At 47.9% G+C, this 27,642-nt stretch overlaps 1 protein-coding gene across 1 annotated transcript in view; it reads left to right on the forward strand.

Annotated features, from left to right (window-relative positions):
- Positions 1 to 27,642, forward strand: part of LOC148508090 (uncharacterized) — a 95,657-nt gene that overhangs the window by 2,169 nt on the left and 65,846 nt on the right. Inside the window, exons 2-7 of the mRNA XM_088445295.1 lie at positions 4,201 to 4,348; positions 12,377 to 12,568; positions 12,759 to 12,837; positions 13,454 to 13,551; positions 14,864 to 14,975; positions 15,974 to 17,039. Coding sequence (XP_088301421.1) covers positions 4,271 to 4,348; positions 12,377 to 12,568; positions 12,759 to 12,837; positions 13,454 to 13,551; positions 14,864 to 14,975; positions 15,974 to 17,039 — 1,625 coding nt within the window. The 5' untranslated portion in view covers positions 4,201 to 4,270. The remainder of the gene's footprint in view (positions 1 to 4,200; positions 4,349 to 12,376; positions 12,569 to 12,758; positions 12,838 to 13,453; positions 13,552 to 14,863; positions 14,976 to 15,973; positions 17,040 to 27,642) is intronic.

Here is a 27,642-nt window from a genome sequence, read left to right on the forward strand (position 1 = left end):
ACTGACCGCGTAACAATTGGCTCCGGTGGTAATACTATGAACAGGCTTCCACGGGAGAATTGAACAATAGTTCTCCACACTGATGAACTTTATCTGGGTGAGGTATTGTCCCAATAAAGATGTGTACATTTTTATGTATTTTCTTAAACCACATATTATTAAATTTTATTTATTTAATTTATAAAATTTTATTCCATCCAAAGTATATATGATTGTTTAGAATCCACTTCCAATATTACATTAGCACTACTACCTTGTTGTTTCTTGTTTTTGTTTGGGGACTGGCAATCCCTGCATTATATAGTAGCAGCTTGGTCTAACAATCCCTATAAGCGCCTGTCCAATACCAATTACTGGTATTTTTTCCCTTGTGTCGGGTGTGTGATTGCAGTGTAACCTGTGTATAGCAACAATAGAGTATTATGATACACCTGAACAATTGCGTAAAGCCTCTAGAATCAGGGCCGGCCAAAAGGTCGATTGCGATCTACCAGTAGATCACGGAGCTCCCGCTGGTAGATCGCGACCAACCTACTACAGTTCCTGGGAATGTTGGTTTCTGAAGTGATCAGAGACTAAAGATCAGAGGCCAGTGTTCCCAGTGATGCATTGTGTGGGTGACGTCTTGACGTCACCCGCGTCGCCTGCGATGTGAAGACCCTGCGCGTCTGCTGGATCTAATTAGATACAGCCAGCGGCAGGCAGCGGATGACTACGCGGGAGCGCTGGCCAGGTAAGTAATGCACAGGGGAGGGGGCACCAGTACTGGGGGAACAGAATTAGGGGCATTACTGGGGGAACTGCATAAAGGGCTCAACGGGGGGCACTGCATAAAGGGCTCAACGGGGTACTGCATATATGGCACTAATGGGGGCACTGTATAAGGGAAAACCGGGGGCACTGCATAAAGGGCACTACTAAGGGCACTAAAGGGGGCACTGTATAAATGGCATTACTGGGGTCACTGTATAAGGAGCACTACCTCGGGCACTGCATAAAGGGCACTACTGAGGGCGCTGCATAACGGCCACTACAGGGGAACTGCTTAATGGGCACTACTACTGGGGGCATTGCATAAGGGGCACTACTACTTGGGGGCATTGCATAAGGGGCACTACTACTGGGGGCATTGCATAAGGGGCACTACTACTGGGGGCATTGCATATGGGGCACTACTACAGCGGACATTTTATAAGGGGCACTACTGTGGGCATTGTGTATAACATGAATAAGGGACACTACTATGTGGTGTAATGTGAATAAAATTGTGCTGTTGTGTGGAGTAATTTGAATTGGAGATACTATGTGTGATTTTATCAGGACGGACCCCCACGTCCCTTGCTGTGAGGTCGCGCCCCCTTTTTTTGCATACCAGTTTTTGGCTCGGTAGATCACAAAAGGTTTTAAGTTTTAAAAGTAGATCACCGAGTCCAAAAGTCTGGCCACCCCTGCTCTAGATCAACCCTATAGAGGTCTTCAGCCTATAACCACCCTTTTCCCACAGAGAGAGAGACTCACCTTTACTGAGATGCCGCCAGGTCTTAAACTCAGGATAGTAGAGGTCTATACAGTAATTGGGTGATCACAGGGTTAATGCTGGATTAGTAGAATACAATATGTGAGTACAATAAGACTGTATAATTAAACTAATGTTTTTTTTGACAATAAGAGCAGTAGCTGTATAACAACAGGTAACTTGATCATATTAGCTGTAAACAATTTATACTTTCCAATATTAAGTAAGGTGATACTTAACAGTAGATGATGCAGGAAGCAGGAGACCATAGATCAAACTGGATTAGCGGACAAGGATTCAGGATACCAGCAGTAGAGATTATATACCAAGTATTCAGATCAGCTAGTTTACACCAAGGCATGAAGCTATAACTGACTAATAATAGGGGTATTCAATATGAAACGTAAAATTCGCTGTCGAAGTTTATGTTTTATATAGGAGCTTTTACCTGGGATAAAGTATCGGGCGCGCGCCCGCTTATCCCCGTATTCAATATGAAACCTACGAAAACTGGAGCCTGCGAAGTGGGATTTGCGTTAAATTACAAAATTTTCCTTAAAAAATATTGTAGGACCCCCCTAAAGCTGTAAAAACATGGTGGTTTACTATGGGTACCCCAGTTTTAGCCAGCAAATGAAAGTCAGGGATTTAAATAGCTGCGGCAGGTGCTTTTTTCCCGACATTGAAGAAGTGATGCAGAAGAGCACTTAGGTTATTTTTTTCGTTTTTTTAAGTGGTCCCATCAAATTTGGGGTACATGAAAATGTGTACTAGCATATTTTGATGTCCCTAAAGGAATTTTTTTTAAATTCTGCAACTGTGCACCTGCCGCTATTAATCTATTCTAGAAAACACCTGCCGCATACTTGCAGAATAGCCCTGAACCTATTTCCCTATTGTTAAACAATTTTTTCCCTTTTTTTTTTTTTTTCACCCCAATTTTTAAATACATTTTTTGGAGTGTCCCTATTTTTTTTTTTTACATTTTTTTTTTACACAGTTATTTTTAATATGTCATTCACAGGGATGCAGGCTATTTTTTTTAAGCCTGCACCCCTAAACCCCAATTCTGCACTTTTTTTCGACACCTATTCAGTGGTGAAAAGTTATCCCCGTTTTTTTTCAAAGACTTTTCGAACCTGCGAAAAGTCTTTGAAATTGAATACGGTGCAAAACTAAAACCTGCGATAATGACGTCATAGGTGCGAAATTAACGCAAAAACTGAGTTTTCGCTCCCATATTGAATACCCCTAAAAGAGGTGAAAGCCTGGCTGCCCTTTAATACACATACAGACCAATCAAACATCAATTAGGATCAACCCCCTGCAAGGAAAATAAGTTACAGGTGTGATGCTGCACATAGGAGAGCAACTAATGAGTATCTCAGCAATTAAACACCAGCTGCAGACTTTCCTGTGCAGCCTCTGATCACATGCACTGGTGTCCTAGTCTCCTAGTAATGACCGGGACCAGCATGCAAAGCGGCTACTTATGCTGGTGTTCAGACCTCCCAGCTACCAGCAAGCTCCTAACACAGAGCTGGAAAAGTATTGGATGTTAGGCTGGTAGGAATACCAATGTATAGAACCCGGGGAGTCAGGGAACTTGAAACGTTTGATGTCATTTTGAACATAAAAATTCTCCATCATTTTCTGTAATGACATTATAATAACAAAGGCTAAATATTACTCACATTCATAATCCGTCCATTTGTAGCAGATTGCAAGTTGAACAAAATTGGTGTCTGTGATGGACAAGGCTCCTGGGGCTGGATTTATTAAGCGGCCACTTCTGCAAACCGCTGACTCCCAGTGGTCTTCACTTCAATGTAATAAATGCAAACCCATGGGTATTCTGCTTTTAGTATTATTGCCATTTTATATCTTGGGCTCAAAACTGCAGAGAATAGTCAGCTTGTATAAGCTGCCGCTTAGTAAATTTAGCCCCTGTCCAGCAGTTGTGGTGGTCTATCCTTCAGCAATACGGCTCTGCGTGTTATGGTCTCTGAGGAGCCTTATGTAGCTGGATCAGAGGAACCTCTGAGAAACACTGACCAGGGGCTTGATTTATAGATGGACGCAGTGCCGTTATTTATGCAGTTGAGCGATATTTTTCTACTGTGCCCTCACTGCGCACGCACAAACCACTGTGAAAGATGCCATTCGCTATTGAGTATGTAATCACTAACACTTGAGAAGGGGTTTGAGATCCCTGGGTGTATCAGGGTAGAGATAGGGGGGGTGACCTAAAGTGATCGCTAAAAGGGGCCGTCTCATGGGCGTGTCTGGGAACGCTGCTGCATTCCCAATGGCAAATCCAATGCTTCAGAGGCCATCTGTAGTTGGATTAGAGTAGACCCTAGGCTGCCACAAATGATGATGGTGCGACTGATGTTGGTGTGTTAGCCATCTCCATCACAAATACACAGCCTGATAGTGGGCGTCTCACCGCTCTAACACTCCATCGCACCATCCCGCACAAAAGGAAAACTGAGATCAGCATTTGCATATTCACGTAACCGCTATTGCGAGAGCCATTGCAACCGTGGCTGCATTACCAACCATCTCTGAATCAGGCCCCAGGTCTCTGTGTCTCGGGGAAAAGAGGAAGCCTTAATGTTCACTCAGTATTTTTATACCTTAATGTACTTTGTGATATTTATTGTAACTAATTTTATTCCTAGATAATGAGCTGTGGTGACCCAGAGAGTCTATACTAGACGTCATGTGAGAGTCCTATATAAATCACTGAGCATGGATAAATATAGGAGACACGTGACTGAAAGTATAATAAAGCTCAGCCTGGAGATCATCTACCTGCTGACTGAGGAGGTGAGGTAGTTTTGGAATGTCACAGTGACATCACTATTAACTCTATTACTAACACAGGGACCTGACTGGGGAGGTGAGGGAGTCTGGGAGTGTCACAGTGACATCACTATTATCTATTACTAACACAGGGACCTGACTGGGGAGGCGAGAGAGTCTGGGAGTATCACAGTGACATCACTATTATCTCTATTACTAACACAGGGATCTGACTGGGGAGGTGAGGGAGTCTGGAAGTGTCACAGTGGGAATAAATAACCACGCTGTGAATTACCAGGATCTCAGTGTAACACCCCCTTCCCCTTCCAATATATTTATAATCCTGTATTATTTTTAGAACATTTAGACCTTAAAAATAACACAAATACAGTCAGGTGCATAAATATTGGGACATTGACAGAATTTTCATATTTTGGCCTCTATTCACCACCACAATGGCTTTGAAATGAAACAAACAAGATGTGCTTTAACTGCAGACTTTCAGATTTAATTTGAGGGTAATTACATCCAAATCAGGTGAACGGTGTAGGAATTACAACGGTTTCTATATGTGCCTCCCACTTTTTAAGGGGCCAAAAGTAATGGGACAAACTAAACAATCCTAAATCTAACTTTCACTTTTTAATACTTTGTTGCAAATCCTTTGCAGGCAATTACAGCCTGAAGTCTGGAACGCATAGACATCACCAGACGCTGGGTTTCATCCCTGGTGATGCTCTGCCAGGCCTCTACTACAAATGCCCCAAGAACAAGCAGGAACTGAAGACATTTTCCCTTCAGTTTTGTCTTGATCAAGTGAAATGCATGCTCAATCGGATTCAGGTCAGGGGATTGACTTGGCCATTGCATAACATTCCACTTCTTAGCCTTAAAAAACTCTTTGGTTGCTTTTGCAGTATGCTTCGGGTCATTGTCCATCTGCACTGTGAAGTGCCGTCCAATGATTTCTGAAGCATTTGACTGAATATGAGCATATAATATTGCCCGAAACACTTCAGAATTCATTCTGCTGCTTTTGTCAGCAGTCACATCATCAATAAATACAAGGGAACCAGTTCCATTGGCAGCCATACATTCCCACGCCATGACACTACCACCACCATGCTTCACTGATGAGGTGGTATGTTTTGGATCATGAGCAGTTCCTTTCCTTCTCCATACTCTTCTCTTCCTATCACTCTGGTACAAGTTGATCTTTGTCTTATCTGTCCATAGGATGTTGTTCCAGAACTGTAATGGCTTTTTTAGATGTTGTTTGGCAAACTCTAATCTGGTCTTCCTGTTTTTGAGGCTCACCAATGGTTTACATCTTGTGGTGAACCCTCTATATTCACTCTTGTGAAGTCTTCTCTTGATTGTTGACTTTGACACATAAACACCTACCTCCTGTAGAGTGTTCTTGATTTGGCCAACTGTTGTGAAGGGGTTTATCTTCACCAGGAAAAATATGAGATATGGTAAGAACTTACCCTTGTTATCTCTATTTCTACGAAGTCCATAGGGTTCCACAGGATACCTTGGGGTATAGGTGTGACGTCAGTCGCTGGGCACCATAGAGTTAAGCTTTTCAGCCTCCCAGGATGCACTAGGGTCCCCCTCCTATACCCCGCCCCCGAGCCAAGGCACCTCAGTTAGTTATCAAGCCATAGGCCGGAGGAGGAGAAGGAAGAGAGAGAAAAAAGATCTGGACACATACAAGAATCACATTCTCACCAGAGGGAGACGGAAAACCGGTGACCAGAGCAAAGCCCATCTGCAGCACAGGTGCGACAGGGCGGGAGTCCTGTGGAACCCTATGGACTTCGTAGAAATAGAGATAACAAAGGTAAGTTCTTACCATATCTCATATTTTCTACTTCAGGGTCCATAGGGTATCCACAGGATACCTTGGAGATGTCCCAAAGCAGTATCCTTTAAGGGTGGGGACGCTCCTGTGCAGAAAGGAGAATCCGCCGCCCGAAGGAAGCATCCTGAGAGGCGAAGGTGTCAAACCTGTAATACCTCACGAAGGTATGGACAGAGGACCACGTAGCAGCCTTGCAGATCTGAACTGCCGAGGCACCACGTCGAGCTGCCCACGAAGGACCCACAGACCTAGTGGAATGAGCCTTCAGAGAAGGAGGGACCGGTAGGCCTTCATGAAGATAAGCTTCAGAAATAGCCATACGGATCCAGGCTGCCAAAGTTTGCTTTGAAGCAGGCCAACCCTTTTTACGGAAGCCATAGAGGACAAACAAAGCGTCCGACTTCCTAAACGAAGAAGTGCGGTCAACATAAGTCCTTAAGGCCCGCACAACATCCAAAGAGGCCTCACCCACGGAAAGACCCGGTGAGTTAAAGGCCGGAACAACTATTTCCTCGTTAACATGAAACTGGGAAACAACTTTGGGAAGAAACTCGGGCCGAGTGCGGAGCACTGCCCTGTTCCCATGAAAAACCAAGAAAGGGGGTCTACAAGAAAGAGCCCCTAACTCAGAAACACGTCTGGCCGAAGCAATGGCCAGAAGGAAAACAGTCTTAGCTGTTAGCCATTTAAGATCCACTGAGCCCAGTGGTTCAAACAGCGGTCCTTGGAGAGCCCTCAGGACCACAGCCAAATCCCAAGGCGCCACAGGTGGAACAAAGGGCGGCTGAATGCGGAGATCACCCTGCATAAAGGTGCGCACATCCGGGATTGTAGCAATCCTACTGTGAAACCAGACAGATAGGGCCGAAACCTGTACCTTCAAAGAAGCAAGGCGAAGCCCATGATCTAGTCCCGCTTGCAGGAAGGCGAGAATCCGAGACAGACGAAACTCCCGCGGTGCATAACCTCTCGGTCGACACCACTGGAAGAACGTATGCCACACGCGATGGTATATCCTCGCGGAAGACGGTTTCCGAGCTCATAACATGGTACGCACCACAGAGCTGGAAAACCCCCGGGACCTCAGCATGGCCGTCTCAACAGCCACGCCATCAAAGACAGCCGAGTCAGGTCCGGGTGAAGGCAAGGACCCTGAGACAGAAGGTCCGGTCGTAGCGGCAACCGCAGAGGACTGTCCACGGACAGACCCTGAAGGTCTGAGAACCAGTGCCGTCTGGGCCACGCGGGAGCTATCGACAGGAGCGACCCTCCTTCCTGTTTGAATTTCCGGATTACCCGTGGAAGAAGGGAGACCGGAGGGAACAGGTATGCGAACCGGAATGTCCACCGGACAGACAGAGCATCCACCAGAGACGCCCCTTCGTCTCTTGTGCGAGACCCGTACACCGGCAACTTGTTGTTGTGCCGGGACGCCATGAGGTCGATTTCTGGAAGACCCCACCTGTCCACCAGTAGTTGAAAAACGTCCGGGTGCAGGGACCATTCCCCCGGATGAACGTCCTGGCGACTTAGAAAGTCCGCCTCCCAATTTAGCACTCCCGGAATGAAGACCGCTGATATGGCCGGAAGATTGCGCTCCGCCCAAACCTGGATCCGAGAGACCTCTACGAGAGCCGCCCGACTGCGAGTTCCTCCTTGCCTGTTTATGTAGGCCACGGTGGTAGCGTTGTCCGACTGGACCTGCACCGGGCGACCCTGGAGAAACCGCTGTGCCTGCTGGAGAGCATTGAAGACCGCACGGAGTTCCAAGATATTTATTGGAAGCTCCGCTTCTGTCGGCGTCCACCTGCCCTGGAACAAGTGTGGACCCGAAACTGCTCCCCAGCCCCGAAGACTGGCGTCCGTTGTCAACAGGACCCAATTTGGAACCCAGAACGGACGTCTCTTGTTGAGGTGGGTCGTCTGTAACCACCACGCAAGGGACAGGCGAACCTCCGGGGTGAGCACAATCGTCCGGGACTTCAGAGACTGAGGCAGCCCGTTCCACTTGGACAGGATCAGGTGCTGCAGAGGTCTGGAGTGAAACTGGGCGTATTCCACCATGTCGAACACCGATACCATGGAGCCCAGTAACCTCATCGCCGAGTGTAAGGACACCCGGCGGTTGTGCAGACAACTGCGCACCCTTGACTGTAAAGCAGAGATCTTGTCCTCCGTCACGAAGATCCTTTGCTGTCCCGAGTCCAATAAGGCTCCAAGATGCAGAATCCTCCGAGACGGGATTAGAGTGGACTTCTGCCAGTTGATTAGCCAGCCGTGCCGTTGCAGCAGTGCAATGGTCAGGTCCAAGTGGCGTAACAGGAGCTCTGGAGATCCTGCCACCAATAACAGGTCGTCCAAATACGGCAACATGCGGACTCCCTGCAGCCGCAGAGAAGCCGCCATGACCGCCATCACCTTGGTGAAAACACGTGGTGCTGTTGCCAGGCCAAAAGGTAACGCCCGAAACTGGAAGTGGTCGCTGGGGATTGCAAACCTGAGGAACTGTTGATGGCGCAAAAGAATAGGGACATGCAGGTAAGCGTCCTGTATGTCCAATGACACCATGTAGTCCCCAGGTTCCAGCGCTAGAATGATGGACCGTAGGGTCTCCATCCGAAACTTCGGGACCCGCAAAGACTTGTTGAGTGCTTTGAGGTTGAGAATCGGACGATATGATCCATTGGGTTTCTGTACCAAAAATAGATTTGAATAGAAACCCTGGCCCCTCTGGGAGAATGGAACAGGCACTATAACTCCAGCCTGGAGCATAGTGTGCAATACCTTCCGCAGCTCCGTAGCCTTGTTCCGGTCTGATGGTAGACCCGTGGTGAAGAATCGAGCCGGGGGTCTGTGCCGGAAGGAGAGGGCGTATCCGTGGGAAACCACCTCCAGAACCCAAGTGTCTGTCGTAGTGGTCGACCAACACTGGGCGAACTGTAGCAGGCGGCCTCCCACCCTGGGATCCCCCAAAGGGAGGCCCGGACCGTCAGGCCGCAGGCTTGTCATCTGGCTTGGGGGCCGGACGTCTGGTACTCCATGCCTGCTTCCGGGGCTTGACCGATTTCTTAGGGCCAGCCTGTCGAGGAAACGACTGTGGTTTGGGCCTGCCCTGGGCCCTAGATGACCGAAAGGACGATGGTCCAGCGGATGGTCCAGATGGAGCGATGGTCCAGATGGAGCAGCGGCCGACGGGAGACAAGCAGATTTGGCTGCCGCCAGCGTGGCCACAATCTTATCCAGATCCGGACCGAAGAGAACTTCTCCGGTAAACGGCAACGCTTCCAGACCTTTCTTGGAATCTGCGTCCGCCTTCCAGGATCGCAGCCACAAGGTGCGACGAGCAGCTACCGCTGCTGAAGAAATTCTAGACACCAGAGTACTAATGTCTAGAGCCGCCTCGTTGATGTAGGTGGCCGAATCACGGAGATTGCCAATCAACTCCGCCTGTTCGGCCGGACAGTCGGATTCAAAAGAAGCCTCTAATGAATCCGCCCAGCGCTCCATCGCTCTGGCAACCCAGCAAATGGCCATAGCCGGCCGTGCTGCCCCCCCTGCAAGGGAATAAGCGGACTTCAGGCAGATTTCTACCTTACGGTCCGTAGCATCCTTAAGGGAGGACATGGATGGCATCGGCAATGTGGCACTACGGACAAGACGGGTCACGTGAGAATCCACCTGTGGAGGGGATTCCCACTTAGCAAAATAATTATCCGCGAACGGATAAGCCACCGCCAGGCGTCTCTGCGGCTGGTATCTTTTGCCAGGTTGTTTCCACGCCTCCTCTAAATGGTCCACCAACTGACCCGAAAGAGGAAAGACTGTGGCATCGCCCTTCACATCTTTGAAAAAGGCATATTTAGATTTAGCCGCTGGGGGAACTTCGTCCTCAATCACCAAGGCTGTGCGGACCGCCCGAATAAGTCCAGGAATATATACTTTGGACTTAGCATCAGCGTCCTTAGTATGGAGAGGTTCCTGATCGTAAGGATCCAGAATCTCCCCATCATCAGACGTCCCTTCGTCATCCTCATAAGGAGCGGACAGAGACGCCACCGGCCTTTTATGAGGCCGCATCACAGACTCCCCTTGCAACACATCCGACAAGTGCTGTACAGAACTCGTCAGGGAGTTAACCCACGCTGGCTCCTGAGAACCCGGGAGCGGGGAAATAGGGAGACTGTGGGGTACCACCAATTGTCGTGGGAACCCCTGCATGGGTGACGACACCACAGACTGCTGGGACAAACCCATCGGAGTAAACGCGGGCTGCGGAGCTAACTGGCCCACTAAAGCTGTTAACGCCTGAGCGAAACAAGCCCAGGGCGGCTCCTGTACCGGAGTTGTAACCGTAATAGGCCGCGCCATGGACAAACACTGCCGGCAAAGGCCCTCCGCGCTACCCTCCCCCTCCGCTAACGGTACTTTGCACGTGGTACACTGTAGCCGGAGGGGAAAATCACTTTCAGACATGATGGCACCACGTATGTGACCTCTCTCACCAATTAAGTATTAAATAGGCGAGAAACCACCCTGCAGCACCGCACCGCAAGGGCTTTAGCAGAAAGAACAGGGACAGTAATAAAGCTGACAGTTTAGAGAAGAAAAGTTACAGGCAGCGCTAGCACAGTCACATACAATGCAGAGAAATAACAATTCCTGCACTAACAGCGCTGATCACTCAACTACACAGACACAGGGCCTGGTAGGACACAGCGCTGCATACACAGACCTGAGCCACAGCGGAGGAGAGGTATGGGGGGGGGACCCAGACCACGATGCTTCCGTCCAGCGCTTCCAGCAGCGTTCACCATGCGTTCTGGAGAAGATGGCCGCCGAGGAGCAGAGAGGAGGCTGGCCTGGGGAGGAGCGCTGCCACAGGACCAGTCGGCAGCATGCAGAGAGGGCTGTGTGCAGCGGGGGAGGCGCCGGCTGTGAGACAGGGAAGGCGCGCTCCCCTGGCATGCATTTAACCCCTGGGACGCCGCAGCGCTACCGCTCTGCTGCGGTCCGCTGTCCCAGGGGGTAGTGGAAAGCGCAGGTTGGTCGCCTGGCTCCACGCTGCAGCCAGTCCCCAGGGAGCCCCCTGCCTGGGGACTTAGGACCATGTGACCAGCAGGGACCCACCGCGGGACCCCGCTGCTTACCTTTGTCCCCCTTGGATCCGGCCATGGTCCGGAACATCTGGGGTCACCGCTAGCTGTGACCCCAGATGCTCACCAGCATCCCCGGATCGGTACCGGTGTTCTGGTACCGGCGGGGGTATAGGGAAGACAGCATGGACGTCAGGACTGACTGTCCATGCTGTACATCCAGATGTGCAGCCACAGCTGCACTGAAGAAAGCTTCAGGGGCTCTTCTAGCCCCCACTCCGACAGGTGCACCCGACGCCGGCCGGGCACCAAACTAAACTGAGGTGCCTTGGCTCGGGGGCGGGGTATAGGAGGGGGACCCTAGTGCATCCTGGGAGGCTGAAAAGCTTAACTCTATGGTGCCCAGCGACTGACGTCACACCTATACCCCAAGGTATCCTGTGGATACCCTATGGACCCTGAAGTAGAAATAATTCTTCTGTCATCCACCACAGTTGTTTTCCGTGGTCTTCCGGGTCTTTTGGTGTTGCTGAGCTCGCCGGTGCGTTCTTTCTTTTTAAGAATGTTCCAAACAGTTGATTTGGCCACACCTAATGTTTTGCTATCTCTCTGATGGGTTTGTTTTGATTTTTCAGCCTAATGATGGCTTGCTTCACTAATAGTGACAGCTCTTTGGATCTCATATTGAGAGTCGACAGCAACTGATTCCAAATGCAAATGTCACACCTAGAATCAACTCCAGACCTTTTACCTGCTTAATTGATAATGAAATAACGAGGGAATAGACCACACCTGTCCATGAAATAGCTTTTGAGTTGATGGTCCCATTACTTTTTGCCCCTTAAAAAGTGGGAGGCACATATAGAAACCGTTGTAATTCCTACACCGTTCACCTGATTTGGATGTAATTACCCTCAAATTAAATCTGAAAGTCTGCAGTTAAAGCACATCTTGTTTGTTTCATTTCAAAGCCATTGTGGTGGTGAATAGAGGCCAAAATATGAAAATTCTGTCAATGTACCAATATTTATGCACCTGACTGTAGGTGTATTTTTATTTTATCTCTTTATCAATGTCTCACTCAATACACAGGATTACATAGTCGTGAAGAAGACATCTGGTGAGCTTGTGACACCCAGTAGCCACCCCTGTGTATCAGGAGTACTAAGCAGGACCCAGAGCCTCATCATGGTGCCTCCATCTCACTCACTGATACATGAGAGAGACAATGACCAGAAGATCCTGGAACTCACCAACAAGATCATTCAGCTGCTGACTGGAGAGGTGACTGCTGGGAATGGAACATTATACAGTAACACCAGGGGATGTGTCTGGGTGATGACTGGAGAGGTGACTGCTGGGTATGGGACATTATACAGTAACACCAGAGGATGTGTCTGGGTGATGACTGTATCATTGTGTGTGTCAGGTTCCTATAAGGTGTCAGGATGTCACTGTCTATGTCTCCATGCAGGAAGGGGAGTATATAGAGGAACACAAAGGCCTGTACAAGGATGTGAAGAAGGAAGATCACTGGCCTCTCACATCACTGGGTAAGAGGAGACTTTCATTTATTGTATACAGATGCTCCTCACTTAATGACCAAGTTCCATTCCTACGACTAGGTCGCTAAATGAGGCGTAGCATATACTTAATACAGGTAATCGTTCTTAGTTATTCTGAATAAAGAAAAGGTTAAAAGGAAACTCAAACTTAATCCTGTAACTGTTTTTCTTTGCATAACTCTTACATACTGTACAGCACAATTAAAGTTATAAAAAAAGACATTCAGAGTAACATTTTAGTCATTGTACTATGGGTTCCAGCTGGTCGGAGCGCTGGGCGTAAGTCCGAGCGGTTGTTAAACAGGTAGGTTGTTAAGTGAGGAACATCTGTAGTAGCGAGCCGTTATGTGGGTCACCTATATACACACACTACGCCTTGATTTGCAGTTAGGAGACTTTTTTAAAAAAGGAGTAATTTGCACCTTAACAAAAGTAGTTCGCCTGTAGGTGGGGAAGATTTAAAAAGTGCAGAGAGATTTAAAGTTGGGAAGGGGCATGTCGTAGAGGAGACTTTCATGTATTGTAAAGCGAAAGACCACCCGCATACACATTATCTGATGATCACATATATACAATGTACTCAGTCACTATGTGTCTCCTACAGATGGAGCCAGTAACAGAGATACCCCAGAGCGATGGCCCCGTCCTCTGTATTCACAGGACTGTACAGAGGAGACTCACAGGACCCCACAGGATGATCAGGTAGATGGGATTAAAATGGGAGGTAGTCAGCATCCCGGCAGACAGGATGCTGATGGTCAAAATACCATAGTGACTTGTCATTATTTGATGTATGGATACATAATTAAAACCTCTATGCAATCCTGTCTATACCTTCTGAAATCCTGCCTATACCTTCTAAAATTGTCGCTATTTAGCGTAATGAGTCGCACAGTAAATATATGCTTTCAGACTTTGAATGTGGTTCCAAAGCACAAAAAGTTATTAGTCAGTATAAAAACAGAAGGTTACACGCTGTGATCTAAAGACAATTAGCGGAAATAAATCATACAGACCCAAGGTACAGTTATATACGCACGTGCTCTGGGCCCAGATACCGGCATCAGCATTAGAAACCTCCGTCAACAGCACAGCAAGAAGACTCAAGACTGGGGTCAGAGAGCGCACATATATACTCTTACAGGGATAGGCAATACAATAGACAAGTTTGACATGATTCCATTGGTTCTTCTTAAAGGTGCTTCTGTTACAGGATAGTTCATAGGTCAATTCGAATGGACACAAACAACCTCTAACAACCCTTTGTGTCCTTTTTCCCGCTGCATGCTAATCTAAGATGCTAACATTACAGAGTACATTTTAATGTTTTAACGCTCTATAGTCCATAGTTTGCAGACGCATGTTGCGATCTTCTCACCGATGATACCGGAAATCTGTTGAGACACAGTGGATCAGTACAACACCAAACACGGTCTGCTTACCATGTACTAAACCTTAGATATCAAATAACCTTTATTTCACAACATTAATAATTACTGCATAAACCTTGGATATTACACTTTAATGCTAGGGAACCTTTTATGTAAGTGTGCAGTGTGTAAGTATTGGGGAATTGGGAAAAGACGCTAGTTAGCGTTGTGCGACTATTTGTTTTGTGGAGTACACCATGGTACATGTTTTGCAGGGATAATCATTTTATATGTTTTAATGACTGTCTGTATTTGTATGGTGAGGACCTTTAACTTCTTTCTATTGCGTGGGAATCGCACAACGCTAAATAATAGCATCGTCGTAAGTACATATAATGGCGAGTTTCACTAAAATGGCGCTGAGCAGCCAGTCGCAAAATGGCGTCTCATTGCCATTCGCAAAATGGCGTCGCCCCGATCTAATTTTACACCGATCCTGTCTCAGCCAATTATCCGGCTTCGACAGATGTGTAGAGAAGTTTTGTGGGTCTTGTACCCTGATATTGTTCTCTTTAATCCCCATTATTGAAATAAGACATTTTATGTGTTTAATGTGTGATCTTATTGTTTTATGGGTTAATTAGGGTGATGGTCTGGCTGTTGTTAAGGTAGAATATATAGAGGAAGAAGAAGAGACATATGTGAGGGATGATCAGCAGTGTAAGGAGGAGAAAATCCCTACAGATATCAGCACAGGTGAGTAATAATCACTTATTACAGAACAGAGTCACTTATTCTCCTTGTTCTGTCACTACAGCAGCCTCTTATTCTACACCCTCCTCTGTCATTAAAGACTAATGAGGACAGTGGGGGAGTCTGGAACCTTTAGTCCCTATTAGACTCCTGCTCTCCTCCTCACATCATGTCACTGTGTGTTACCAGCCCAGAGATCTGACCAGTCTTCTCCCCACACTCTCTGGTGTATCTCATACATCAGGAGCCATCAGCCCCTATTAGACTCCTGCTCTCCTCCTCACATCATGTCACTGTGTGTTACCAGCCCAGAGATATGACCAGTTTCCTCCCCACACTCTCTGGTGTATATTATACATATTTACCATCAGCCCCTAATATACTCCTGCTCTCCCCCTCACATCATGTCACTGTGTGTTACCAGCCCAGAGATCTGACCAGTCTTCACCCCACACTCTCTGGTGTATCTCATACATCAGGAGCCATCAGCCCCTATTAGACTCCTGCTATCCTCACATCATATCACTGTGTGTTACCAGCCCAGAGATCTAACCAGTCTCCTCCCCACACTCTATTATGTATCTCATACATCAGGAGCCATCAGCCCCTATTATACTCCTGCTCTCCCCCTCACATCATGTCACTGTGTGTTACCAGTCCAGAGATCTGACCTGTCTCCTCCCCACACTCTCTGGTATATCTCATACATCAGCAACCATCAGCCCTGATCAAAAATGTAGCTACTACTTGCAAGTTAAAGAAATTATTTTGAAGCGCTCTGTGTTCTATGCATCTTTCCTTTATATACATATATAGAGAGAGAGTGCACAGCTTGAAGTAACAAATTAGATTCGATGATTTTTTTAATTGTTCCATTGTATCTTGAATTCAACCATTTGACGGCAATTTGGGGCTTTTCACCGTTGCCTTTATTGGAAAATGAAACTTAGTATGACTCGGAACATTAATGTTTCCATTTATATTTATTTTATTCCCTTCAGATGGATGTAACCGCAGGATTGTCTCAGGGGATCATCTAATTTTAGCTCCAGATTGTAAAATAGAAGAGAACGACATCACCCAAGATTCTACAGGGGAAAACCCTATTACCCCAGTTATACATCCCCTACGTCACAGTGTAGAGACGTTATCTGATTCCTCTAACCATGAGCAGTGTTTTCCTGATAACTCTGAGATTGGTCCATCTATTACAGCTCATACAGCAGTTAAAATAATTCCCTGTTCTATAGATGACAAATGTTTTACACAGAACACAAATCTTATTACCCATCAGCCATCTGTGACAGGTGAGAAACAATTTCCATGCTCTGAGTGTGGAAAATGCTTTACACAGAAATCAGCTCTTGTTACACATGAAAGAAGTCACACAGGCGAGAGGCCGTTTCCATGTTCTGAGTGTGGAAAATGTTTTACTCGCAAATCACATCTTGTTAGACATGAGAGACTCCATACAGGTACAAAAACTTTTCCATGTTCTGAGTGTGGAAAATGTTTTTTAAATAAATCAGAACTTGTTACACAGCACACAGGTGAGAACCTTTGCGGGAAATGTATTATACAGAAATCACAACTTGTTTTCCATGTGAAAAGTCACACAAATTTTAAACCATTTTTATGCTCAGAGTGTGGAAAATGTTTTACAACCAAATCCTATCTTGTTATACATCAGAGACTTCATACAGGTGAGAAACCATTTCCATGTTCTGAGTGTGGGAAACGGTTTACAAATAAATCACATCTTATTATACATGAGAGAAGTCACACAGGTGAGAATCCATTTTCATGCTCTGAGTGTGGGAAATGTTTTACACAGAAATCCGCTCTTATTAGACATGAGAGACGTCATACAGGTGAGAAACCATTTCCATGCTTTGAGTGTGGGAAACGTTTTGCAGAGAAATCTCATCTCGTCAGACATGAGAGACATCACACAGGTGAGAAGCCGTTTCCATGTTCTGAGTGTGGGAAATGTTTTACACAGAAATCCCATCTTATCAGACATGAGAGGCGTCACATGGGTGAGAAGCCGTGTCCATGCTCTGAGTGAGGGATATGACAGCGATCATATCTTTATAAACTATAGATTATTCAATCTCATAAACACAAGTTATACTTTGCAAGTGGAAAAAAATTTTTTTTCACATTTCTCATCACATTTTAATTTCATTATATGAAGGCTTGAGCTGGACAAGCAGACAAGTTTCTGCAATAAACCTCTTCCTCTGATATGCAGCAAGGAAGTCAGGTGCCCAGAGTAATGTGAGGCCTTAAATAGCCATTTAGTTATAGCGGATGTTAATTTAATCAAAAGACAGGCACCATCAGGACACATACTCCTTGAAAAAGGCTGTAACGGCCAACACGTGTAGGAGTCTACACTCAAACTTGCACAGCCTTTCAAAGTATCTACCATCTAGTTTGCTCGCAACCTGGCAGAGAAGAGCGCGAAGGAGCCTCGGGACTCATGTTCCTCAAGGCCTCGAGATCCACCGTAAGTCGCGGCTACCCGGAAAGCACTGCGGGGGCCAAGCCGGTGGACACGTAGCCAGCGATCACCGGAATACGGCCCGAGGACAGAAGCCAGAGGAAGAAGGTCCCCCATCGACTTGTTATCACTAACTAACTGTCCCCCCTCCAGGACCCAGATCATTATTTGAAGTCGACCCCATTCCCCTAGGTACTGGCGTTCCCATTCAGCGCCACCATATTTTACCCTATGTTATAATCCTTGGTGCATTGTAACTCTAATAAAGGGATTTGTACATCACCACCATTGTTTTTGTATATTCATTAGCATTCCAATACATTTTGCATAACCTCCTTAGCAGCTACTTAGCACTACTCTTTCTAGTCTACACATTCATTTATTTCACCACTTACTCCTAGGGTTTCAGACGCAGATTGCTGTTTATACTTAATTTCTCTTTCGTCTGGGCTGGGGGACACTGGACCATGGGGTTGTAGGTGAGAAGGTGTGGAGTTGGCACTAATCTGAAATCTATAACACTTCCCCCCTACCCCCTCTGCAACCCCTGACTTCAGTGTAGGTTTAGTGCCTGTGGAAAGAGGCACACTTTTTCTAGGGCTGCTCCGCAGCCTTTTGTTTTTAGTATAGGATTTTTTCTGTTTATTAGTAACATGTTTTCTTTTTATATTTACTTATAGGTGTTGTGCGCTGTTAATAGCAGCGCACAGCGGGAGTGTAATGCGGCTGTAATTGTTGCCTGAAGGGGGGATAGCGCCCAGCGCTTCCTAACTTCTACACACTCCGGTCTCTGTGAGACCGCCTGGGCCCGTGGATTGCGCGCTGCTGTACCTGGTAGAGGTACAGGCAGACAGCGTGGTCCTCGGTGGCGGGCGCCATCTTGCCGGGCTTCCTGTCAGCGGCTCCTGTGGGGAGAGCGCCGAATACAAGCCGCCCGCGATAAGAGGGGGTTAGTCCAAGTGATTTCCCCACAGAGGGGAGTAACATTTGAAAGAAGGAGCAGTGAGGCACACTTCAGTATGGCGGGGGGAGTAGCCATGTTCTGGTTTCCCCCGCTCTCCAGTGGCAGAATACAGGCTCCCAGGAAGTCTGCTCACAGCTTTTTTTAAGGACACAAGCCTGAACAGTATGGAGGGAGGACAGAGCAAGCTCCTTTCCCTCTGCAGGGTGCAGCTAAGTAGTTTTCAGTATTACTGTAATCTGTTCTTGTGCCTGTTTGGAGGGGGTGCTCTAATGATTGACAAAAAGTCCTCAAAGGGCCAGAACCCCACCATGGCTATAATTTTTTACATGTGCCCAGTGTCAGGCCAAATTGCCGTGTGGACAACTGGATGCTGGGGCATTGTGCATGGATTGTAAGCTGGGGCCCACAGCTGGGGGAGCCACTCTGGTTACGGAGGAGCCGGCATGGGCTCAGGCTATGAGCCGTTCGCTCTCTGACTTGGTGACGTTTCTCCGCCAGAGAGGAATTAGCTCAAGTAGCACCAGGGCCTGTTTTGCCCTCATCGCCCGCACTTGCAGGGGGTGGTAACCAGGGTCCTGAACTGCCTTGGGTCCGTACCATGGAGCGCTCAGCGGTAGGGGTCAAGAAAGTATCGGCCTTTATGGAACGCTTCTTTGAGGAGTCTAAGATATGCTCTACACATAAGTGTCTTCCTCCATCCAGTGTCTTGTTTGAGTCAGATCCCAAGGGGAAGGAAGAGGGGGAACTCCAAGAGGAGGTTCTGCCCGATGAGGAAGGTTCAGAGTCCGAATCAAGTCAGGGCATGGAGTACCTTTATTATGGCAGTACGACAGTCTTTGGACTGTCTGAACCTTGATGCCTCAGCTAGGGCAGAGGGACCATTTAAGTGGAGGTGTAAGTGGGTCGTTTGTTTCCCGGCTTCTCAAGATCTCTCGGATCTGATAGAAGCCTGGAAGACCCCTGATAAGAAGTACGCTACTCCTCGTAAGTTTGCAGCCCTTTTCCACAGGAGCAGGTCGCTAAGTGGGAGCTGCCTCCGAGATTGGATGCGGCTGTGGCTCGTTTAGCAAAGCGCACGGCTCTGCTGGTCCAAGGGGCGACCTCCTTTAAGGATCCGCTAGACAAAAAATTGGAGGGATGCCTTAGGAGTAGTTTTATGGGTGCTGGAGTGGTTATTCGCCCATTGTTGGCATCTGCATGGGTCTCTCGAGCCATGGAGAAGTGGGCTGACAAATTAGTGGCAGGCCTTTCCGGTGACTCATCCAGAGAGGACTTACAGGTACTGCGGCAGCAGACTATGGCCCTGATTCAGACCCGCTCGCTGCCAGAGGCAGCTCGCAGGTCTGAAGGGCATTTTTTTTTTTTTTTTTTTTAGACCGGCCTTCTGGCCGCTCGCTAAGCTGTGGGTGACCAACCACAGCTTTTGCGAGCGGCCAGGTGATGGTTGCGACCATCGGGCTTGCGATGAGACCCTTGTGGTAGGGTCTCATCTGCCGCAAGCCCCAGTGAGCTTCCAGCTCTGAAAGAGACGGAAGCTCACTACTGACAACACTCGTGATGTCAGTAAGGCCACCCCCAAATGGCAGGCGTCCCTTCGGGAATGCCTCCATTTGGCCAACCACCTCCCTGCCTACAAAACGGGGGAAAGCTGTCGATGAACATCGACAGCCACCCCGTTTGTAGTGAGCCCCAGAGCGAGAGAATTTCTCGCACCGGGCCTTACACACGCGCTGCGTGCGCACTGCCCGGCCATCGACCCGTTTGCGAGTGCATAGCACGGGCGCATGTCTGTGAGGCCGCACAAGATGGGGTGCAGATTTCCTCTGGAGTCTCAGCCACGGCAGTTGCGGCATGCAGAGCTCTCTGGCTCCACGCCTGGCAGGCGGACGCCAAATCTAAACGCGCTTTAGACTATCTTCCTTTTTGTGGAGGCATCTGTTTGGCTCCGAGCTTGATACTATCAAATCCCAGGCGACAGGTGGAAAGAGCTCTCCTGCCTGTTATGCCCCAGAAGCAAAAGGGCTCACGTTTCCGGGTCTTCCGTTCAAGGAGGGGTACTGATTAGAGGTCAGACGGCCTGAGGACGCTCTTTCCCCAGTAGGGGTTCTCCGGCATATTCAGGTGCCCGGGTGCTAGGGCACCTGAGAAGCCGAGTACCTGACAGGATCTCATCCCATCCAGTCTCGGGGAAGGTAGGGGCCGTCTCCTTTTCCGAGACAGGTGAGTAACTTCGGGGGTTGATGCCTGGGTAAGGGGCATTGTCTCCTGAGGTTATGTGATCGACCTAAGGGGGCCACCATGTTTCTTCGCTACAGCATTAACCAGGGAGCCGGAGAAGAGACTCGCCTTAAACCAGGCTATCAGTTCCCTCTGTTCAGAAGGGGTTATAGCTCCTGTTCCACAGTCTCAACTAGAACAGAGGTTTTTCTCCAACCTGTTACTAGTCCAGAAACCCGATGGCACTTACCGGCCAGTGAGGATCCAATCAGACAACGCCACGGCGGTGGCATATGTAAACCAACAAAGTGGAACCAATAGCGCACTTGCCATGGCAGAGGCAAGTCTCATTCTCTCTTGAGCGGAGACGATCCTCCCGGCAATTTCAGCGGTCTTCATACCGGGGGGTGGAGAATTGGGAGGCAGAGTATCTCAGCACAACTACGTTCCTGCCACGGGAGTGGTCTCCACCGGAGGTTTTCCAGCAGCTGGTCCAGAGATGGGGGTTGCCGGAGGTGGACCTGATGGCGTCTCACCACAATGGCAAGGTCCCTCAATTTTGTGCGAGGTCTAGACATCCTTTGGCATTCGCACTGGATGCCAAGACAGTTCCCTGGAACTTCCATCTGACCTACAATTTTCCTCCAATTCCCATGTTACCAAGAGTACTCAGTTGAATCAGGGAGCAGCAGGTTTAAGTCATCCTAGTGGCTCCAAACTGGCCGCGCAGGTCATGGTTCGCCACGGTTCTCAGGCTAGCCGCAAGTCTGGGTTGGAGTCTTCCTCTGTGACCAGATCTTCTTTTACAGGGGCCATTCTGTCACGAGGCCCTACCTCAGTAGGCTTTAATGGCCTGGTGGCTGAGATCGGGCTCTTGAAGGCTAAGGGTTTTTCCCCTTCAGTTATCAGGACCATGCTCTGGGCGCGGAAGCAGGTTTCCGCGCAGAAGTACCACAGTTGGAAAACCTATATAGTGTGGTGTGAGCAGCGGGGAGTACATACTGCCCAGTTCTGCCTGACAAGGTTTTTAGCATTTCTGCAGGGCGGTTTGGAAGCCGGCTTACGGCTTCAATCTTTGAAGGTACAGATTTCGTCTCTCCATTTACTTTCAGCAACGTCTGGCTCTCCTTGCAGAAGTGCGGATTTTTTTACAAGGGGTCTTGCGAATACAGCCTCAGTTTCAACCGCCATTAGCACCATGGGATTTGCCCCTGGTTCTGTCGGCTTTTAAGCAGGCTCCGTTTGAGCTTTTGGAATCCGTGGACCTTTGGTTCGTAATGTGGAAAGTGTTTTTTCTTATGGCCATTGCCTCGGCTCGGCGGGTCTCTGAGTTGGGGGTCTTGTCCTGCAAACCACCTTTTCTTGTTTTCCATGACGATAGGGCTGTTCTCAGGACAGTTCCTTCTATTCAACCGAAAGTGGTTTAATCTTTCCACTTAAACCAGGAGATTGTTTTTCCTGTTTTCTCACCTTCAGAGTCCTCAGGGGGCCAGGAAGATCTATCACTGTCATCCGGGCCCTGCGAATTTACTTAGACAGAACTTCGAACTTTTGTAGGATGGGCTCTCTATTTGTCCTCTACGACGCCCACAAACGGGGCTGGCCAGCCACAAAGCAGACCATTGCAAGATGGCTCTGCTCAGTGATCTCAAGGGTTTACTCAGAGGCGGGGTGTCTGGCACCAGCTAGGGTGTTGGCTCATTCCACTAGGGCCGTGGCGGCCTCCTGGGCAGTGTGTCACGGGACTTCAGCTGAACAAGGTTTTACAGGTTTCATGTGTTTGCCTCCGGAGACACCCATTTTGGGCATACAGTTCTCCGGTTAGGCAATCTGAGCGTTCCCTCCCCTGGGGGCGGCTTTTTAACATCCCATGGTCCAGTGTCCCCCAGCCCAGACGAAAGAGAAAAGAGGATTTTTGGTACTTACCGTTGAATCCTTTTCTCTGAGTCAGGCTGGGGGACACTGCGTTCCCTCCCTCATGCTCAGGCGTATTGAGTATGAGTTATTATTTTTTGGTGTGACAGTGTCATTGAGTATTGCTTCTCCTTACCAGGCACTTTTGAAGTTGTACTGAAGTCAGGGGTTGCAGAAGGAGGGGGGGGGGGGGGGAGTTATAGATTTCAGATTAGTGCCAACCCCAAGGTCCAGTGTCCCCCAGCCTGACTCAGAGAAAAGAATTCAACGGTAAGTACCAAAAATCCTCTTTTCCTGACCAAGGGATAGTACGGAACCTCCCCCTATGTATCTGTGGCCACCCCCACAGTGAGCGCTTGGGTTGCCCTTTGCTATCACACCATCAGGACACAACACCAGTGAGGAATAAGGACTGTCCTAGATGTGGGGGGTCCAGGAGCTCCTGCTGGTTTCCCATGTGTATAATGTGTTTATAAAGAGAAAGTGCTCTCTCTACTTTTCTTTCCTGAGCGCATAGGATGTCGCTATGAAGATCCAGCTTTTTCAGGATTTACTTTGTGCTGTGTATTCTGCTATTGTCATACTGTAAATGCTACATTCAGGGCCGGATTAACAATGGGGCGGGTGGAGCTGCAGCTCCAGGCCCCCTATCACAATAGGCCCAGAGCAACTCCTGTGCTGCATTGGAAACAGGAAAAAAATTTTCTCCTGTTACAGTTTGGCAGCAGCTGCCAAGGCCCCACCCACTCAAACTGCAACCCCTAACCCCTCCCTCCACCATCTTCCGCCTGAGGTTGAGTGTACCAGGCAATGCGGGCATAACAAATTTGCTAATGCCGGCACAAGCCCTACCTACACTGCACAGTTTCTCTGAGCCGTGACATCATGCCTTTTGGCATGATGCAAGTGCCCCCTACCACCATGCAGAATGGCTGCAGCATATAAGCTTAATGCTGGGAAGGCAGCTAGGTGAATGAATTAATGACAGCTAGCCAGCTACTGAAGGGCTTATTGTGATCAGGGACAGGCTGCTGCTGGTCGTGGACGGGGTGTCCATGTCCTGCAGTGCCCGGAGGAAGGTATGCTCATTCTGCTCATTGTCCCACTGACTGTGACTGAAAATCTTTCTAATTATAGTTTCTTGTGATATATATATATATATATATATCCGTCCCGATCCCCCCAATGTTGCGGCTCTGTCTCATCCTCCCCAATGGTTCTGTCCAGTACCCAGTTCCCCCATTCTGGCTCCTACCCGACCCCCCCCCCCCTTCCCCATCACAGCTCTGCTCTAACTGCACACTTAGCATGAAGATCCTTCTGTCTTGCTGATTGAGTAGTGCAGATAATTCCATAAGCCAAACACAGACAGTTTACCTGGCACCACCAGATATACGTAACTATGTGCTACATTACAGCTCTGCCCCCACCTCCCTGCTCCCATACTTACCTCCCCAACTGCTCCTCCACTCCTAAGGCTGTCCCGTTGTGCATTGAGGAGACTGGACAGACTTGCACAATTATTTTATATATATATATATAAAAATGTATACATAGATTATTATTATTATTTATATGGCGCCACAAATGTTCCGTAGCGCCTTACAAAGTACATAAACAAGTTGTAGACAAGCGACTTACAGAACAATACAATACAGGACCAGGACATGGATAATATATATTGCTACATTAGCGACCATAACATCCAGATAAGCAACCAAGTGTTAGGTGCCCTAGTGGTGAGTAAGTAGTAGATGAAACTAAAGTAGGGAGAAGCACAAGAGGGTAGATGGCCCTGCTCCTAAGAGCTTACATTCACACACAATGATACAAATATACAATGTCCGGCACTTGGTATGCTTATACGGTAGTGCTATACTTACCAGGGTGCCTTCCACCATGAACCATATGCTGTAACATGCAAAAAAAACCCATCTTTTGGCACCACTCCGGAACTTAGAATAAATGAAAGTTACTGGCAAAACAGGAGACCCAGTGCTGCAGAAAGATATCTGTATGTAGTGTATGTATAAATATGGCAAACTGCTATTCCTGACTAATGCACTGAATAAAGGGAGCTGATACATCAGAAAATGCTGTGCTGAGTCCCCTTGATTTCTCCAGAGTGCTGCCGTCTATTAAATTACTTGTGTATACCCAGTATAGGTAATTCTGCCAGTTCCAGTAAGTGCCGGCGTGATGATATATAGCAAAACGTGCCCTCAGTGATGAGCACACAGCCCAAAAAACATCCTAGGGGGAATACTAAATGTGTAAGGGGCACTTAGTAACGATTGTTTTGTAGCTCTCACTATGGTGCCTAGATGTGTCTAGATATATCTCTTCACTAGGGGGCATGTTTATTAACCAATCTATCCCTTAGATGTACCATAGAGGAAACCAGGAGATACTAGAGATATCTCCTGTTTTCTGTATGTCGGCTCCCACAGCAGCTGTTCCCATAGTTTTTTTTATGAGGAGGGAATTTAACAAGATCCACAAAGTGAAGCCCATTACCTGCTATGGGGTTACCCTGCTGGGGGGGATCTTGTGATCCCTCTCCTGTGGACTGCAGGACATCCCAAAGCAATTGCAGCTTTTGCCATACTGCGCAGCTGGAAAGTAATCAATATGAAGAGAAGAAAGATATGTCGTTAAATGATGCACTAAAATTAAAACAAAACCTTTATTATATGCAGAATGGAGGAATATGCATACAAATGTTTCATATTCAGGACATCCTGTAATAATAAATTCCCACATGTGTATGTGACAAAAGGATTTGTGTTTATTTTTCGCTTCTATGTTACAATATGGATCTGTATTAATTATCCAAATATAACAAATCAGGTCATCGGGAGAGCTTCCAGCTCTGTCTCATCTACACAATTCTGTCTTTTATAGTCACTGTTTTAACATTTAATACTGATGTATTTTACATGCATATAATAAAGGTTATGTGTTAATTTTAGTGCATCATTTAACGACATATCTTTCTTCTCTTCATATTGATTACTTTATCTATTGTCATACGATAGCACCCCGTCTCTAAATTACTGATAATTAATTAAGGTATACGATATAAGTTTTTTTTTGGATATACATGTATACCACCGACTGTAAGAGAAGTAATACCAGTGCGGATTGATGTATCTATTTCTTTAGTGAGCAGCTGGAAAGTAGCAGTAGCCTCAAGAGGGTCCGTAGATAGATGTTTTAATAAATATGCCCCTGCAGCTATATAGAGAGATTTCACATTAATGACATCACTAAGTGACCCGTATGCTCTTCAGTAGAGAGGTTTCACATTTACGCCATTAGTAAGCACAATTTTTCTTTTTCTCATATTACGGATATTTTACCAAGGAGTGTTTCCCTTTGCTCATTTGTAGACTCTCACATTGCACTACTGATATAAGGGAAGAGGGGAGGGAATTTGAGGTTTGTCCTAATCAATGGCTCAAATAGGGATGTTAGTTTCAATACATACACTTAAATAAACATTATAAGAGGAAAATAGAATGGTGGATATTTCTCAGAACCAGAGACAATATAGGGCCCCATTTAACAATGAAACAGAATACCTTTAACACTTACTTAAAGAGGACCATAACCTCTTTAAGTATCTAACAAACAGTAGTAAGACACATTCCCTAGCCCCAGTATGTCTCTGCCTCATTCCCCCAACCCAGTGTGTCTCTCAGCCCCACTCCCCCAGACCCAGTGCAGTGCCCTAGTAGTGCCCAGTATGAAGACCCCCAGTAATGTCCTTAGTAATGCCCCTTATGCAGAGCCCCCAGTAATGCCCCTTTGCAGAGCTCCCAGTAATGTCCCTTTATGTAGAGCCCCCAGTAATGCCCCTTATGCAGAGCCCCCAGTAATGTCCCTTTGTGTAGAGCCCCCAGTAATGCCCCTTATGCAGAGCCCCCAGAAATGTCCTTAGTAGTGCCCCTTATGTTGTGCCCCCAGTAATCAGGGCCAGATTTACTGCTATGCATCCTAGTCGGATGCCTAGGGCCCGGCGGGTTCCAAGGGGCCCGTGGCCGGGCCCCCCCGGAATCCGGCCCTGGAGAGAGTCTGCATTTTAACTCCACCTTCTCCTTCCCTGTCCTGGTAGGAGCAGGGCTCTGGACGTGCTGCTGCTGTGTCTCCTCTCGCCAGCCGGTGCCAGCAGCAGCAGCACCATGTCCAGAGCCCTGCTCCTACCAGGTGGAGGAAGGCGGAGGTGGAGTTTCAGGACAGGGCCAGGGAACGCTGGCCTCTGAAGTGATCGGAAGATAAGGTAGCCTCCGATCACTTCAGAGCCAGCGTTCCCAGTGATGCACTGTGCGGGTGACGTCATGACGTCTCCCACGACGTGAGGAGCCTGCGCGGCCACGACTGCTGGATCAAGTCAGATCCAGTCAGTACAGCAGCGGGAGCGGCAGCCTGGTCGACGGCCTCGTGGAGTCAGGTAAGTAGGGAGCAGGAGGTGGATACTACTACTACAGGGGCACTACTACTGCAGGAGAACTACACAGGGGCACTACTACTACAGGGGAACTACACACGGCACTACTACAGGGGAACTACACAGGGCACTACTACTACAGGGGAACTACACACGGCACTACTACTACAGGGGCACTACTACTACTACAGGGGAACTACACACGGCACTACTACTACTACAGGGGAACTACACACGGCACTACTACTACTACAGGGGAACTACACAGGGGCACTACTACTACAGGGGAACTACACAGGGGCACTACTACTACTACAGGGGAACTACACACGGCACTACTACTACTACAGGGGAACTACACACGGCACTACTACTACAGGGGAACTACACAGGGGCACTACTACTACAGGTGAACTGCACACGGCACTACTACTACTACAGAGGAACTACACAGGGGCACTACTAGTACTACTACTACAGGGGAACTACACAGGGGTACTACTACTACAGGGGAACTACACAGGACACTACTACTACTACAGGGGAACTACACAGGGGCACTACTACTACTACAGGGGAACTACACAGGGGCACTACTACTACTACAGGGGAACTACAC

The sequence above is a fragment of the Taudactylus pleione genome, unplaced genomic scaffold (genome assembly GCF_031769625.1).
Source record: "Taudactylus pleione unplaced genomic scaffold, aTauple2 ptg000377l, whole genome shotgun sequence".
In the NCBI taxonomy this organism is placed as follows: domain Eukaryota; kingdom Metazoa; phylum Chordata; class Amphibia; order Anura; family Myobatrachidae; genus Taudactylus; species Taudactylus pleione.